General features: G+C 45.2%; 3 protein-coding genes across 3 annotated transcripts in view; all 3 read right to left on the reverse strand.

The window, feature by feature from the left end:
* Positions 1–7,622, reverse strand: part of MAX (MYC associated factor X) — a 703,696-nt gene extending 696,074 nt beyond the window's left edge. Inside the window, exon 1 of the mRNA XM_083444472.1 lies at positions 7,066–7,622. The gene's annotated coding sequence lies outside the window, so the exon portion shown is untranslated. The remainder of the gene's footprint in view (positions 1–7,065) is intronic.
* On the reverse strand, positions 3,724–4,728 carry LOC310683886 (olfactory receptor 5AR1-like; the record flags this gene model as incomplete). The annotated part of the gene is made up of 1 exon (XM_083454347.1): positions 3,724–4,728. The coding sequence occupies one exon, from the start codon at positions 4,726–4,728 to the stop codon at positions 3,724–3,726; it is 1,005 nt and encodes a 334-aa protein (XP_083310473.1).
* Positions 7,623–8,141: 519 nt separating the features above from the next.
* On the reverse strand, positions 8,142–10,733 carry LOC310678942 (olfactory receptor 5I1-like). The gene is made up of 2 exons (XM_083443506.1): positions 10,555–10,733; positions 8,142–10,367 (listed from the first exon to the last, which is right to left on the reverse strand). Exons 1-2 carry the CDS (start codon positions 10,600–10,602, stop codon positions 9,357–9,359), a joined length of 1,059 nt encoding a protein of 352 aa, XP_083299632.1. The 5' UTR covers positions 10,603–10,733; the 3' UTR covers positions 8,142–9,356.
* Between the last annotated feature and the right edge of the window lie 5,942 nt (positions 10,734–16,675).

The raw sequence follows: 16,675 nt of genomic DNA on the forward strand, positions 1-16,675 counted from the left end.
TTCCCATTTATGTAGTGTTGTTTGCATGACATCCTGCTCAAAACAGTTTCTTTCCCCTTGGTATCCCCTTGTAAATTTCTCTAATCCAGGGATTGTGTTAGAGAAAAGCAAATACTGTACATTTCCTTCTCTTGAGTTTGTCTTTAATGCATGTGTTACTTTAAACCACTAGAGGACACTGCTTGTGAAGCAATCTAGCCAACACTTGTTTGTAGCTCTCTGTCAAAGTTAAATCCACCCATAAAAGCTGAGCTATTTTGTTTATTGTTCTCTCTCAAGCTGTGTAGCCAAAATGTTTGTTATTTTCTCCCTCTCATTTCCACTCATCCTGTAAATAGATCCTGCATTAATAAAGCCTTTAAATTCCAGAAAGTGTAAGTGATGATTCTAATCCAGTCCACCAAGCTGCAAGGTCTGCTAAGAGTTTGAGACAACAGGGCAGAGGACCATAGGGCAAATGCAATGCTGTTAATAGTACAACACCAGTTTCAAAGGGGAACTGTTTTCCACAGAAAATATTTTAGAGATGAAGAATCATTGAGAGGGAAGAAAAGCATGCAAGTGGGACTGCTTCCCATTAGATTTCTTTGCCATCTTATGCCAAAGGTCTTGGTGTAGGTTATATATTGACAGCTCTTCATAGTTTCATAAATAAATTGATGAGCTATGATGAGCTGTGAATATATTATAACCAAGACCTAGGATTAACCAAAAAGAAAAAGAGAGAGAAAGAAATGGAAAAGAAAGAAAAAGAAAAAAAGGGCCCAAGGAAGTTCAGTGGGATTCATCATCACTGTAAACTATCTCAAATGATTGAGCGCGTGGTTGCTGAACAACTCCAGGCACGCCTGGAGGATGCGGACCATTTGGATCCCTTCCAACTGGGATTCAGGCCTCACCATGGGACTGAAACTGCCTTGGTCGCGCTGGTTGATGATCTCCGGCGAGCTAGGGACAAAGGTGAGAGTTGTTTCCTGGTTCCGCTGGTTCTCTCAGCGGCCTTTGATACAATCGACCATAACATCCTTCTGGACCGTCTAGAGGGGCTGGGAGCTGGGGGCACTGTTATACAGTGGTTTTGCTCCTTCCTCCTGGGCCGTGTTCAGAAAGTGGTGGGGGGGGGGGATGAGTGTTCAGACCCCTGGGCCCTCACTTGTGGGGTGCCTCAGGGTTCCATCCTCTCCCCCATGCTTTTTAACATCTATATGAAGCCGCTGGGAGAGATCACCAGGGGGTTTGGACTGGGTGTCCATCAATATGCAGATGATACCCAGCTCTACCTCTCTTTCAAATCAGAACCAGTGAAGGCGGCGAAGGTCCTGTGTGAGTGCCTGGAGGTGGTTGGAGGATGGATGGCGGCTAATGGATTGAAGTTGAATCCTGACAAGACAGAAGTACTGTTTTCTGGGGGACAGGGGGCGGGCTGGTGTGGAGGACTCCCTGGTCCTGAATAGGGTAACTGTGCCCCCGAAGGACCAGGTGCGCAGCCTGGGAGTCATTTTGGACTCACAGCTGTCCATGGAGGCGCAGGTCAATTCTGCATCCAGGGCAGCTGTCTACCAACTCCACCTGGTACGCAGGCTGAGACCCTACCTGCCCGCGGACTGTCTCGCCAGAGTGGTGCATGCTCTGGTTATCTCCCGCTTGGACTACTGCAATGCGCTCTACGTGGGGCTACCTTTGAAGGTGACTCGGAAACTACAACTAATCCAGAATGCGGCAGCTAGACTGGTGACTGGGGGCGGCCGCCGAGACCACATAACACCGGTCTTGAAAGACCTACATTGGCTCCCAGTACGTTTCCGAGCACAATTCAAAGTGCTGGTGTTGACCTTTAAAGCCCTAAACGGCCTCGGCCCAGTATACCTGAAGGAGCGTCTCCATCCCCATCGTTCTGCCCGGACACTGAGGTCCAGCTCCGAGGGCCTTCTGGCGGTTCCCTCATTGTGAGAAGCAAAGCTACAGGGAACCAGGCAGAGGGCCTTCTCGGTAGTGGCCCCCTACCTGTGGAATGCCCTCCCAGCAGATGTCAAAGCGATAAATAACTACCTGACATTTAGAAGACATCTTAAGGCAGCCCTGTTCAGGGAAGTTTTTAATCTGTGATATTTTACTGTATTTTTTGTTTCTATGGAAGCCGCCCAGAGTGGCTGGGGAGACCCAGCCAGATGGGCGGGGTACAAATAATAAATTATTATTATAATAATTATATAAATGGACACAGTGACAAGCTACATCATACAAAACTTAGCCTCTCCCAGATATAGAATAGTGAAGAAGAAGTGTGAGCTGCAACAAAATGTTGCAGTCTGGAGTGAATAGTATGGAGTGCTCAGTGTTCCAGCCAGACAGCCAGCCAACCAACCAACCATTCTTTTTCCTAGATACTCCATTCCATTTCCCCTGAGATTTCATTTCCCCATGCATTCCATGACTATTGACCATGCTCAGTCTTATTTGCACTGTTCCCTCCTCTGCATTTCCTTTTGGCATCTTAAAATCTTGGGTTTCCCCTAAGCCTGCTGATACCTCCGTCTTGTTAGTAGGTGGTGGCTTCATAAGGACCCACACTTGGAGAATGAGTTTGCTATTAGCATTCAGGATAAAATTTCACAAACACACAAAAATACAAACACTTTAAAACGGCATCCTTTATTGGGTCAGTCCATTTGTGTAGATTAGCTTTAGGTACACAGAAAAAGGTGGGTATGAGAAAGAAGATATCATACCCTCCAAGTGTCCTGGGACAGTCCTGGAATCACGAAAGCCACCCCGGATTTTGATTTGATCCCGGAATGTCCCTATTTCCCCTTGCCAGTGCTGTTGCCCACCAAGGTTGGTGAGGAGAATGAGCTGGCACTTGTCCTGGGCAGCAGCAATGAGGGAGCATCCTGTTGCCTCTCCACGGTTTCTCCTTAGCCGCCGCCGCCGGACTCCTTCCTTGGGTAGTTGATGGTGGCACTGGCTCTGAGAGTCAGGCAGAGGGCAGGGGAGTCCTGGGCGGGAAGAAAGGGGGAGTGGAGAGGAGCACAAGGAGCCTTGACTTTTTTATTTTTATGCTTTGTACATTTGTGTCTAATCTTGTCCCTCTCTTTATTTATTGGTGTGTGTTTTTCTTTTTTGCAAATCTACCAAAGAACAATTTTTTTAAAGGTGGTGAAGGGATTTTTTTTCAGCATTGTGGAGGCAGGGGTGGAGGAAGGAGGGTGCGGTGGGTGCAGGCTGCCCCGGGTGTCAGCACTGGGCGGGGGGGGGGGACGACAATGACGAAATGCCGGGTGGCACTCATTGCGGGGCCTGCAGCGTCCCCAAGCCATGTGTCTCTAGTGGGAGAGATGGGGTGGCTTGGGCGTGCGCTGCCCAAACGGTCCACCTGCTGCCTCCCCCCCCAGCTGTAGGGTGGTTGAGTGGGAGGAGGCAGGCAGACTCTGGAGGCCCCGCAGTGCACCCCGCCCCTATGTGAGGCTTGCCCCACCCCTGGGCGCGCTGCCCCAGTCACCTGAGTGGCTTCCTCTGCTGCTGGGTGGAGGCCATGTGTGCTGTGTCCTATTGGTGTAGTGGTGGTGGCTGTGGGCAGGGTACAGGTTCAAATATGTGGGAAGGGGCCAGCGGCACTGGGTGGCAGTGTATTTTGCTTGAAGTGGCAAAACATCTGGGGCCAGACCTGAGGAAGTATCTCTCCCAGTACTGATTTCCTCTCTGATAAAGCCCTGGTAAGCAATCCTAAGGATTCCCAGAACACAGTTTTACAAACATGGCATACAGTTCCTTTGAGGCAAAACCATTCCCCTTCAAAAGCCTTAAGTTGGCAAGTGCTTTTGTCAGGGCATCCTTCACATCCTTGTTCCTCAGACTGTAGATCAGAGGATTGAGCATGGGGATCACTACTGTATAGAACACAGAAGCCCATTTGTCTTGGTCCAAGGAATAGCTGGAGCTGGGCCGAAAATACACGAAGAGCATCGTCCCATGGAATATCCCAACGGCTGTAAGGTGAGAGGCGCAGGTAGAAAAGGCTTTGCGTCTGCCTTCAGCAGAGCGCATTCTCACGATTGTGCCCAAGATGTAGAGGTAGGAAACAAGAACCATGCCGATGCTGCTGGCTAAAATGCAGCCAAAGAAGATAAATACCATAAGCTCATTGTTGTATGTGTCAGAGCAAGAAAGCAATAGAAGAGGAGGCTCATCACAGAAGAAGTGATTGATGATATTCGACTTGCAGAATGGTAGTTGGAATGTACAGCAAGTGTGTATCATTGCATCCGCCATGCCTATGAAGTAAGCCATAGCCATCAACCGTCCGCAGACTCTTCTGGACATAAGGACTGAATAGTGGAGGGGATTGCAGATGGCCATGTACCTGTCATAGGCCATCAAAGCCAGCAAAAGGCAATCAACATCTACAAAAAAGGAAAGTATATATAGCTGTATAGCACAGGCATTGAATGAAATCCTTTTGGTCTCAACTAAGAGGTCAGCCAGCATTTTGGGAGCAATGGCTGAGGAGTAGCAGAGGTCAGCAAAAGAGAGGTTGCCCAGGAAAAAGTACATGGGGTTGTGAAGCTGAGGCTCAGTGCAAATTAAGACAATCATCCCCACATTCCAGATTACAGTGATGACATAAATCAGTAGGAAGAGCATAAAAAGAGGGAGCTGCATTTTTGGATCATCTGTGAATCCCAGAAGAATGAATTCTGTTACGACAGAATTATTTCCTTGATCCATCATTTCCCCCAATCAGTGCTGGGTTCAGGATGATTCTGTTCTTTTCCCTGACTTTTCCTTGAGAAGGGAAGAAAGAAGATTTGTGTTTTTGACAGTTCCCTCCAACTTCCTTTTTGTTTAGAAACAACAGCAGTCCTGGATTCAAGATAATGGCCATCACAAGCTCAACTGCACTAGTTCAACACAACACCAGCTGTGGTCCACATCCCTGGCACATCCCTGTTTCAGCCTTCCTTTGGGAGGCTGATAATGTATATACACCCGCAAAGCCTGAGCAAAGCCTACCTTAGCTTTGCCATATTTGAAGTGGTAAAAATACATACGCAAAAAGTTCTTGAGCTTTTTTAAGGGCAATTGCCGAAGAATCCCTCAGCCACTGCCGAGCCCAAGCTGCCCACGCCAGAGTCCCATCCATATGACAACCCTATCTATATCTTCAATGTACAAAGTTGTGGCCAAATTTCAATCCCAACAGTTGTCTTCTTGAGTTTGTTCCACCTAGCTTTGCTATTGTCTTCGTCCATGGGGCTCTTCAAGTGTGTCCGCAAGAGAGGTTTCTTCTTTTGAAGAACAGTGTCAATGGAGGACAGATTCAGGGCTTTAGACCCTTTACCAGAGGTCTGGTGATGCTATAGCAGAACCATACACTAAATATCTCTTTCTGATTTAGAGAACTTACCTGAGATGCAGACTGGGAGGTTCCTCTGCTTTCAGAAACTGAGTAGGGGGAGAGACCTTAAATACTAGTTGCTAGCACCTGGGACATCATCCCTGATGCTACTGAATACCCCAGGTATCCATGGTTGTTTTGATTAATAATTACATTTTAATTGGCTGCTTGCATGCAAGAAACCTCTAAAACTTCCCTTCTGATTTTTGTATAGTCAGTTTCAACTATCTAGGTCTACTTTAACTTCTACAACCTGGTCTGGATTCTTCCTGTCAATGATAGTGAGACCTCGCCACCGATCAATGGCAAGGCTCGAGGATTCTGCCAAAATACTAAGGCATGCACTCTCTTTCAGTCCATGATGGCATGTAACAAATTGTACTTCGTTTGCTTCCTCATCAAATCAAATGGACCATGTAGGACCCACCAGCAGCAAATTTGTTCTGTTTGTCCTCTTTGTGCTTCACAGCCCTCTGATGATCATTTCCTTTGTGAAGATATCACATCATGAACATAAGTAGTGATAATTGGGCAAACAAACAAATAAACACAAACAAACAAACAAACAAACAAACAAACAAACACTACCTTGGTGTTTTAAGATGGTGGTACAGATGCCTCTTGTATTGGCAACAAGATTTGCATTTTATATTCATATGCACACGTTATCTCAGTGTCTCTGTTTTTGCAGGTGTGGTGGACCCTCGGTTGGGGCAGCAGGCTCGGCCATGCCTCTTGCGTCGACCTCTCAGCAGCTTCAGTTGCTAGGGCGACCTGGAACGTTAGGTCCTTCTTGGCGTAGAGGCATCGTTGAAGCTTCTCATCCTTCAGGCCACCAATGAGGCGGTCACGAAGCATGTTATCCAACTCTGAGAAGTTGCAGAACCAGGCGGTTTTGTGGAGGGAAGTCACAAACCCAGTTATGGTTTCTCCAGGGGCTTGCTGCTTTGCGTAGAAGACATTTTGTCGAGCCACCACTGAGGGCTGCGGTGAGAAGTGCCTCTTCATCCGTTCCACTATTGTTTTGTAAGGAACAGTAGTGACGTCTTCAGGTGCAAGGAGAGCCCAGGCGATTTCAAACGTCTCCTCTCTGCAGATGCTGAAGAATATCGCCCTCTTTTTGGTGTCTTCTTCATTGGTGACCCCTTTGGCTTTTAGGAGGAAGGTGAAACGGTTCGTGCACGCTACCCACTGTCCTGATGCTGGGTTGAACGGCGAGAAGCTGCTGTCGGTTGCCATTCTAAGTTCCTTGGAGCCCGGAGCTGAAGCCTGGATACACGGTACGAGGCAGCGGTGCGGCAGGTGCTGGTACTGCGGTGATGTGTGCGGCGGTCAGCTCAGCAGGATCCCACCTTCGTCGCCAGTGAAATATACTTGGAGTCAAGAGTGGATTTCATGCTCTTTATTCAGCTCATAGTGGTGAGGAGGAATGGAAGTTCCCCCAGAATGTCTGCTTTATATACATTATTTACACAATGGGCCCCACGTGATTGGCTAATTCCGGGATTCTTCTGTAGGCCAATCAGGTTGCGGATTCATTTCCACCTGGAACTGGATTGGGTGGCTACTGTGGACCAATCAGACTGCTGTATTTTGGATCCTATTCAACTCAGTACATAACACCAGCAAACACGTACATAAATATATACACCACATTTCTGAAGCAGCACAGGAAGACAGTCCTGATACTGTTTTGACTCCCAAACTGACCAAATGTTTCTCTGCAAGGAGAGAGGGGGTGAGGGAACCTTCCCATTGTCTCAGGAATTAAGTAATTACCATCTCAAAGGAATGGCCAGACTACCAGAAAAGGCAATCAGATAAGGCATTATCAGATAAAATGGCAGACAGGAAAAACAACAACATTCAAATGTTTGTTGTAGACCGCCTTTTCTGTGATGTAGGTATGATGTTTGTGGGGGGTGGTCTTGGGCTACACCCCCTCTGTGATGTATGTATGATGTATGGAGGGGTGGTCTGGAGCTCCAGGGCAGGGAATTTCAAAATGTCTATATAAGGGTGGGCATACCTTTGTTCTGGGTCCTCCTCCTGCGTGTGAGGGGAGCACCCTGTTGCAACAGCTTTAATAAAGATCAGGCTTACTAGCTGCTTTGCTTCACAATATTCTCTGGTTGACCTCTGTTATTTTCTCCTGCCGGTGGAGAACCTACAAAGGACTCTATAAGGGCTCTTGTGTACCCCATAAGGGAATAACGGCAGATTTTGTTTACAACACCCCTATGAGGCAGTTGGGGAGACTGAAGCTACCTGCCTTCCTACAGCTGCCTAAGTCCTTTTGTCTCACCAAGGGCTGGGAAAGCTCACAGGCAGAGGCAGGGGAGGAGATAGACAGTGGTGTAGCGTGGGGGGTGCAGGGGGGGGCAGCCGCACCGGGCACAACATCTGGGGGTTAGGGGGCGCAAATCCACGGGTTAGGGGGTGCAAATTACTTGCCTTGCCCCGGGTACTGACAACCCATGCTACGCCACCGGAGATAGATGACATTGAGGAGGTTGCTATGTATCCAGGAAATGGGCAGTGTTTAGAGGGATCTTTGTTTGATAGCAGGGAGGGTGTTACCAACTCGTAGCTAATGGCAGCAGGCCTGGAGCCGCTTTCTGCGTGTAAATTGTAAATAAATGTACACAAAACTGCCAGAGACTCATTAATTCTTATTGGAGCTTGCTTGCCTGCCTGAGATCATTACACCAGGGTTTCCTCCAAGCAATCTGGGATTCTGCCTGCATGTCTGCATTGCCTCTCTTGGTCCTGGGAGACTAGGGGAGGGAGTGGAAGGGGAGCCTGTCACAGCAGGAGGGGGAGACACCCATGTTTCTTCACCAGCCTGACTCATCTCTACCTCTTGGCCTCCCTCATCCCACTCTCCTGCTTCTACTTCTGGACTCCTGTCACAGATTCTCCCAGCTCACTAACTCCTGTTACATCTTCAGCTTCTGACACCTCCTCCTTCCAGTCTCCTCTGACCACTCACTGTTGTCCCACCACCACATCCTGGGTATACCCTCCAACATTTCTCAGATGAAAATAGGGGTGTCCCATTCCACAATAATAATTTTACTATTTATACCCCACACATACTACTGGGTTGCCCCAGCCACTTTGGGCAGCTTCCAACATATATTTAAATATTAAAAACATTAAACATTAAAAAACTATACAGGATTGCCTTCAAATGGCTTGGGGGGTCTGATAACTCCATACCCTCCAACATTTCTCCAATGAAAATAGGGACATCCTAAGGAAAAGTGGGGCATTCTGGGATCAAATCAGAAACTGGGATGGCTTTTCTAAGTCAGGGATGTCCCTGGAAAATAGGGACACTTGGAGGGTCTGCCTGGGCTCTGAGCCTTCTTCCCTTGGGGTTCCCCAGTTGTTTCCTCCCACTATTCCTCTGCACCCAACCAGCCCCTGACAGTACCCCACTGAAGGGATCCAGGAAGGAGTGCTTTGTCCAGGAGCCCAGATGAGGGACAATAGGCTATAGCACCCATCCAAAATGGCAGTCCTGGAGGGATTGATCTGATGTCTGTCATAGGGTGACACTTAACCCAAAGTTAACCCAGATGAAATAATAAACCAGAAGGCTGGGTGGTTGATTCAGGATACGTATCTGATGCCTTCTCCAAAACCTACTTTATCAAGTTTTGATTTGCAATCAATAAAGTTGTGGCCATTTTGAACCCAATACCAGTTGTCTCATGCCTTATTATTTCCCTCCCATTGGCCACATGGTCCCTGTACCTGGGCCCACAATTGGTGCCTGAATTTGTCCCCACACTGTACCGCACCACAACTTTCCCTTTTTGTGTATTGTCTTTTAGACTTTATGGACTGTCTTGTTAGAACTGACTGGGAATAAGCCATTCAAGGAACAAGGAACAATTGCTCCCCACAAATAAATAATTAAATACATTTCTATGATTCTTCTTTTGAGAGTCTCTCAGTTATGAGACTCCCGAACAAAGACTTTAGTGACTATTGTTCTCCGGAGGGCATTCTTCACATCTTTGTTCCTCAGACTGTAGATTAAGGGGTTCAGTACAGGGATAACAATGGTGTAGAAGACAGAGATGTATTTGTCAGAGGTGGGTGAGTACCAGGAGCTGGGGCGGGAATAGATGAAGAGGAGTGTCCCTTCATAGATGATGACGGAGGTCAAGTGAGAGGCACAGGTGGAGAACGTCTTGCTTCTTGCCGTAGCAGAGTGCATCTTCAGGACCGAGATGACAATGAGGACATAGGAGATTATGATGATGATGGAGGACATGATTTCCACTGAGCTTCCATATGTGTAGAGCAGGAGCTCATTGAGGGAGGTGTCTGAGCATGACAGCTTCAGAAGCAATGGGAGGTCACAGAAGAAGTGGTTAATGACATTTGGGCCACAGAAGGAGAGTCTGAAGGCAAAGCAGGTGTGGACCAGGGCACTCAATGTACCACCAAGGTAAGAGAGGGCAACCAGCAGGAAGCAGAGCCTTGGTGACATGATGACGGTATAAAGAAGTGGGTTACAGATGGCTACGTACCGATCATATGCCATGGTAGCGAGGATGAAAGACTCAGTGTCAGCAAAAGTGCAGAAGAAATAAAACTGCAGTCCACAGCCGGCGTACGAAATACCCTTTTTTGTTACCAAGAAATTGACGAGCATCTTTGGGACGATCACAGAGCAATAGCAGAGGTCAACCAATGACAAATTGCTAAGGAAGAAGTACATAGGGGATTGGAGCTGGGGGCTGGTTCTGATCAGAACCATCAGCCCAATGTTCCCCAGCAGAACCAAGCTGTAGAGCATCAGGAATACCATGAAGAGGACGACTTGAATAGCTGGGCTGCTGCCAAAGCCCAAGAGGACAAAATGGGTCACCGTGGTTTCATTACCATCTGACATCTCTTTGCAATACGTTAGGTACTGGAAGGAGGCAGAAGCTGGATTGCAGAACTCAGTGTGCTTAGGGAAAGAAAGGCAACAGGCTTTTCAATAAAGCAGGCACCACAAAAGTAGGTCAGCAGCTACGACAATAAAGAAAGGAAGGTGTCAATTTCACATGGGCAGCACCGTATAATTAGAAAGAAACACTGTTAGGTGGTCATGGGAACAAATGTTCAGAGGATGAAAATCAGTTATAGTCACTGACCTGTATCAGGAAACAATATGGGCCATTGTTTCTCTCCTTTCCTTTCATCTGTTGTTGTCTTCTGCTAAGTAACACACAGCTGGGGAAAGAACTCCACCCCCCTCCTTATTTGATGCTGAATGTCTCGGCTTCTGTCAGGATTCCAAACAAACAAACAAATGTGTATACCGCCCTGTATGTGCAGGTCTCAGGGTGTTTACAACATAAAATCACAATATCAAAATACATAACAAAAACAAAAAACAACCCAGTAACCCCTCCCTCCTGAACACATTTTAAAATGGCATTGGATGTTCATCAGCCAAAAGCCTGGTTAAAGAGTAACATTTTTGCCTGGATGAAGGAGCCATCCAGGACGCGGATGGATGGATGTGAAAGGAATCTCTCCTAGTTTCAACTCTCAAGGTATCTGCACACATCCACTCCGCCTTAAGGACAGGACTCTGTGTATGCACAGAGGCTATGTTTCTTGAATCTAAAAAACACACAAATATGCCGGTCATAATATAGAAATGGAAGCATGGGAATGACTGTGGAACACCGATATAAAATTTACAGCATGTTATGGTTTAAAGAGAGAATTATATGAAAATGCTATATAAATGGTACCTAACACCTAGTAGATGGGCAAAAATGTATAAAAACGTAATCTTACAGATTGCTCCATGAAATTCAGTTAGCCATCAGGTGGTGCATAGGTTCTGTTGCTGTTGCCACAAAGGGCCTCAATATTAGTTAATTAATGCTGAAAAATAAAATTGTGATAGTTAGTCTTCTGAACAAAAATGCAGACCCATTCAACATACCTTTGGCTCCGTTATTTTCCTTCTCTGAATTCACAGTTTGCTCCTAAGCTGGAAAAAATGCTATATATGCACCTTTTCCGAGCCCTTGGGGCATAACCTCTGAAGGATATGGCACCATAAGATCTCAAGAGTATTGTCTGCAGAGCATGGTAATTAAACCCTGACAGTTTTGTGCATTTTGCAGAGTTATTTTAAAGATAATGAAGTGCTTCTTATGAATCATGCTATGAAATCTGTTTTAAGCTCCAGTTTTTACAGTTGAGATCCCATGCTTAATTGTGACAATCAATCAATAGTCTCTGGACTTGCTGATACAAAGCAAGCATTCCTTACCACACATATGCTCAGCTGCCCCTTACAGTCAAGCTCTCCTGCTTGCCAAGAGGCTATTCAGAAGGTTCTGAAGTGGGACTATTAAACAGCTGCCCCCTTCCCCCAGTCAGACTGCTGCTTCCTTTCCATTAAGCTACAGCAGGGGGAGAGATGGAATTGTAGAAGCTCTCTATAAGCTCAGCAGAGGGATCAGTGACTTTCAGCTTCCTGAGCTCATTCCCTTCCAGCAGGTTGTTCCAAGAATGCTGCAATTAAAAACTAGTGCTGAGTTTGTCCCCCCCCATTCTTCTCATACCCTCTTCCTTCGTGTTATCCCTTTTTGGATTGTATTATTGATATTTGTGAGCTGCTGTGGGAACCTTTGATTTTGGATGAAGAGTAGAGTAAATATTATCCTCTGCTTCGAGGCATTATGGACCATGTCTGTAGCAGAGAGCCTGCCTTATAGGTGTAAGCTCATCCTGTGATGTGGATTTCTGTTTGCACTGGGTTCCACATCACAGTCTATGCATGGAAATCGCGCTGCCCTCTACAGATAGTCCTCTGTAGAGGGACAACAAGGGATGCAGCTGATGGGGATGCAAAGGCAGAGGTGGGATCAGCAGGTGGAACCCTTCTCTTCTCCACTTTGGGGATGCTAATTTAATGAGGGGAATGCTTGAGCAGGACTAGAGAAACATGTTTCTCCCTCTCACCCTCTCTTAGGTCCTGGGTGCAGGTATGAGAGGTCAACGGGATGCAACAGCCAAACATCTGGCAGTGGCGGAGCTTCATGCTCTGGCATCGTGGAGAGTAGGCAGGGGCGGGGCTGGCGTGTGTCCTGGGGACGTGGTGTGCTGCCCATAGGGGCGTTGCGTTGGTCCAGGGGGCGTGGCGCTCCACCCGTAGGGGCACGGCGTGCATCCTGGGGGCGTGGCGTGCCTGTTGGAATTTTCCGTTCCACCTTAAGAACAGACGTGTGAAATTGTTGTATGTCACATGTCTGTTTACACTCCAGCACAGCTTGCTGGGAACTTCCATTTTGTGTATAGCTTTTGCTTTTGCTGTCTTGCTTTGGACATGAAGAAGATCGGACATGTTTTCCTTTTGTCCCGATGTATGCTGAATAAACTGCTTGTAAATATGCTCACACATACTCTTCTGCCACTTCTGTTGCGTAGCGTTATATCTGTTGATGAGAGCGTGCCCTAGCTTTTGAAGTTTGGGTCGCTGATTCATGCTGCACCAAGGATTGGGACACTGGCCAGTGGGCTGGAGCCAGCTGGGGGCCTGCCAATTGCCCCCGCTTCCTTGGTTGTATGCCAACAGTGCCGCCCATAGGGGCGTGGCGCCCAGCGCAAGTGGGGGGAGACAGCCACGATGACACCCTGCCGGGATCATGCTGCCGGGGGCAGTGCGCTCCCCCCGCACGTCTCTTCCTCCGCCAGTGACTTCTGGTAGCAGTTAAGAACATAAGAAGAATCTTGCCAGATCAGGTCAATGGTCCATCTAGCCCAGCCTCCTGTTCTTACAGTGGTCAACCAGAGGCCTCTTGGGAGGCTCCCAAGCTGGACTTGAGTGCACTAGCACTCTTCCCACTTGTGTTCCCCAGCAACTGGTACTCAGGGGCACAACTGCCTTTGACAGGGAAAGTTGACATCAGGGTTAGTAGGCATCTTATGAATTTGTCTATAACCCTCTTTCATCCCAGTTAGCATCCATCATTGCCTCTTACAGGAGTGAATTCCATAGTTTAACTATGTGCTGTTGGAAATTATTTTGTTGGTACAGAATCTTCTAGCAGGATATCCTCCTTCTCCTATTATGAGAGAGGGAGAAAAACTTCTCTCAATCCACTTTCTCCAAATGGTGCATAATCTTATACACCAGAGACCTTCCTATATTCTTCCAATTGTGCAAGCATTTTTTGGATACTTCCCACTGGGTTTTCAGTGGTTACGATTACATCATCTGCAAAGGCTTTAATTTTATAACATAGAGTTCCTAGGTTAATTCCTCTTATGTTTTTATTCTTTCTTATTGCAATTAAAAGTGGTTCCAAGGTGGCAATAAAGAGAAGTGGGGAAAGAGGGCACCCCTGTCTTGTCCCCCTTTCGATGCTGAACTTTTCAGTGAGCTTGTTATTTATTAGCAATTTGCTTTTTGGTTATCATATATCCCCCTAATTCCATTAATTATTTCCCCTCCTATGTCCAGACCTTTAAAAGTTTCCAATAGGAAATTCCATGATACTCTATCAAAAGCTTTTTCTGCATCGACCAATAACATGGCCATCTTTTTACTTGGTTTCATTTCCACATACTCCAAAAGGTCAATTATTATTCTTGTATTGTCTTTAAATGTCTATCCGGTAAGAAACCCACCTGATCTCTGCTGATTATTTTGTTTAGAATCTTTTTTAGTCTGTTAGTCATCAATCCAGTATAGATTTTATAATCTGTATTCAACAGGGAGATTGGTCTATAATTTTTCATGTCTGTCAACTCCACTCCCTGTTTCGGGATTAGAGTGATCAGTGCTTCTTTCCATGATTGTGGTATATCTTTCCCTCCCAGTATATTATTCATTATTCTATGTAATATAGGGAGGATTACTTCTACCAAGTTCTTATAGTACATTAATGTAATTCCGTCAAGACCTGGTGATTTGCCACTCTTCATTTTCTTTATTACTTGTGCTATTTCATCTATTTCTATATTGGAGTTTAGGGCCTCAACTTCTTTTTCAATTCTTGGTAATTTATTTTGTTGTAAATACTCTTCCATTTTATTAACATCTAATTGTTCTTGTTTATACAAATCTTTATAAAAGTTTAAAAAATTTAGTTTTATTTTTACTGGGTCGGTTATTTCCTCCCCTTGGTCCAGAATTTTATTTATAATTTTTTGGTTTGCTTTTCCTCTATCATCCATGCTAACAACTTGCCGGGCTTATTGGTGGACTCAAAATACCTTTGTTTTGCCCATTTAATTTTATTTTCTACTTCCTTATTTAATATTCTAGAGATATGGGATTGCAATATCTCTATTTTTTGTAATATTTCATGACTTTTTGGATTTTTGGTCAATTCTTTTTCATTAATTCTTATCTGTTTAGTTAGCTCATGGATGTTATTGTCATTTTTCTTCTTCAGCCTATTCCAAGACCCCTCATGTATGCTTTACTTGCGTCCCAAACTACATTTATATCTGTATTTTGTTTATCTCAAAAAATTTCGCTAACTTGTTTTTTGCTTGCGTCACCCATTGTTTGTCTCTCCATATCTCATTGTTCATCCTCCACCTTCCGTTTGTTTGCTTTTAAATTTCCATATGTATTGTTACTGGATTATGATCTGATATAGTCCTTCCCAGAATTTCTGCTTTTTCTAAGAAGAGGGTCAGCCCTTTAGAAATCCAAATAGGATCTAACCTCCCCCCTGATTTTTTAGCTTCTGAGAAGTGTGTAATATCTTTCCCATTAGGGTGTTTAATTCTCCATGAGTCATAGAGGTCAAAATTGTTCACCATCTGGAAAAAGGAGAGCGGTAGTTTACCTTCTCTTGTAGGCATATGATAACCCATTTTTTCCTCTTTAATATGTGATTTATTTTATTCCTTTTAAGTTTACTGTTTAGCCCATTTACGTTCCAAGAAATGCACTTTAGTGCCATAAAGTCTTAATGCTCATACGTCACCTTTTCAAAATTAAAGTTTAAAAATAAAGTCCTATTTTCCAGTTCTGTTACAATCTTGCTTCTTCAGCTTCTTGTGGTTTCTGCCCCCCCCAAGTCCTTCCAGTTTTAGATTTATGTAGTTTTATCCTGAAAATTTTATCAATATCTAGTGATAAGTCCTCCTCCTGGAGCCCCAACCAGTCCGCCAGGACTTTTAATAATTTTGTCGAAATGCCCTCATCTTGGCTCTCTGGTATTCCTCTCAGACGGAGAATCATTTCTTTTTCTCTCAACTCAAGGACTGCCAATTCATCCCAAATCTCCTCCTGCATCTTCCTTAGGTCCTCTATTTCCCCCTTGTTTTTGTCTTGGATTTTTTTCAGTTCTTTTTGCTCAGCCCCCATCTTTTTGGTTATTTCTTCTTGCTTCAATGTCTTTGCCTTCACTTCTTGCACTGTCTTATCAATTTCTTTATTCTTCGTTGTCAATTGGTTCATTTGATGTGTAAGGTCCATTATAAGAGCTGAGTTTTTTTCAATTTTATTGCCCATAGTTACTACTTTCTCTTCCAGTGATTTTATGTTTCCGCCTACTGAGTTTATTCTGTCTCCTAAGTCTTTCTGCATGGCAATAATCAAATCCTTTACATCCATACTTGCTTCACCTTCCGCCACCAAAGTTCTCCTTGCTTGGCTGGCAATTAAAGTTTGGCCAATTGTTGATTGTGTTCTCTTTGAACCCATTTGGGTATTTGGATATTTTTGGATGGCTGGTTATTTTGAGATTGAGTTCAATTGTCTTTCGATTCTGCTTTTCTGGCTCGGATTCTATATAGTCTCCAAAGATTAAAACTATTGGGAGTTCCCCTGTGGGAAGTTTAATTGGATCTAATTTTCACGAGTAATTAATTTTATCTTTATGCTGGATATATTTGGAATTTTAATTTCCCCCTTTATTTGTATCTGATGTTTATGCTTTACAGTTCCTCTAAGCAAGTATTGGTGTTGTGGGTATGGCTATATACATTTCCTCTCGGCTGTTATATCTTTTCCTTCCACTAGTGGTCGCTGTGTAGCTCTTCCTACTGTTCTTGACTATTATGTCTCTTAGCTGTTATATCTTTTTCTTCCACTAGTGGCTGCTGTGTTGCTCTTCCTGCCGTTCCTCACTCTATCTTTCTCTGGTGTTAAAGCGGCTCATTGAAGTCTTTTCCAGTGTAGTCTTTCAGTAATGGCCACCACCCACCCCACTCAATCTGCTGACTTACTTCTCCAGCCTTCTCCTCACCTCTCCAGATCTCCGCAAGTCACTGGCAAAGAGCTCTCCC

Source organism: Podarcis tiliguerta, assembly GCF_965153285.1.
Source record: "Podarcis tiliguerta genome assembly, chromosome: 1".
NCBI classification, from domain to species: Eukaryota; Metazoa; Chordata; class Lepidosauria; order Squamata; family Lacertidae; genus Podarcis; species Podarcis tiliguerta.

What these genes read in the sequence shown, in the direction of transcription:
- LOC310678942 (XM_083443506.1), bottom strand. Translation starts at nt 10,602, where the DNA reads ATGAAAGGAAAGGAGAGAAACAATGGCCCATATTGTTTCCTGATACAG. An exon ending in CATATTGTTTCCTGATACAG is followed by an intron (nt 10,368 to 10,554) that starts GTCAGTGACTAT and finishes TCTTTCCCTAAG; the next exon opens with CACACTGAGTTCTGCAATCC.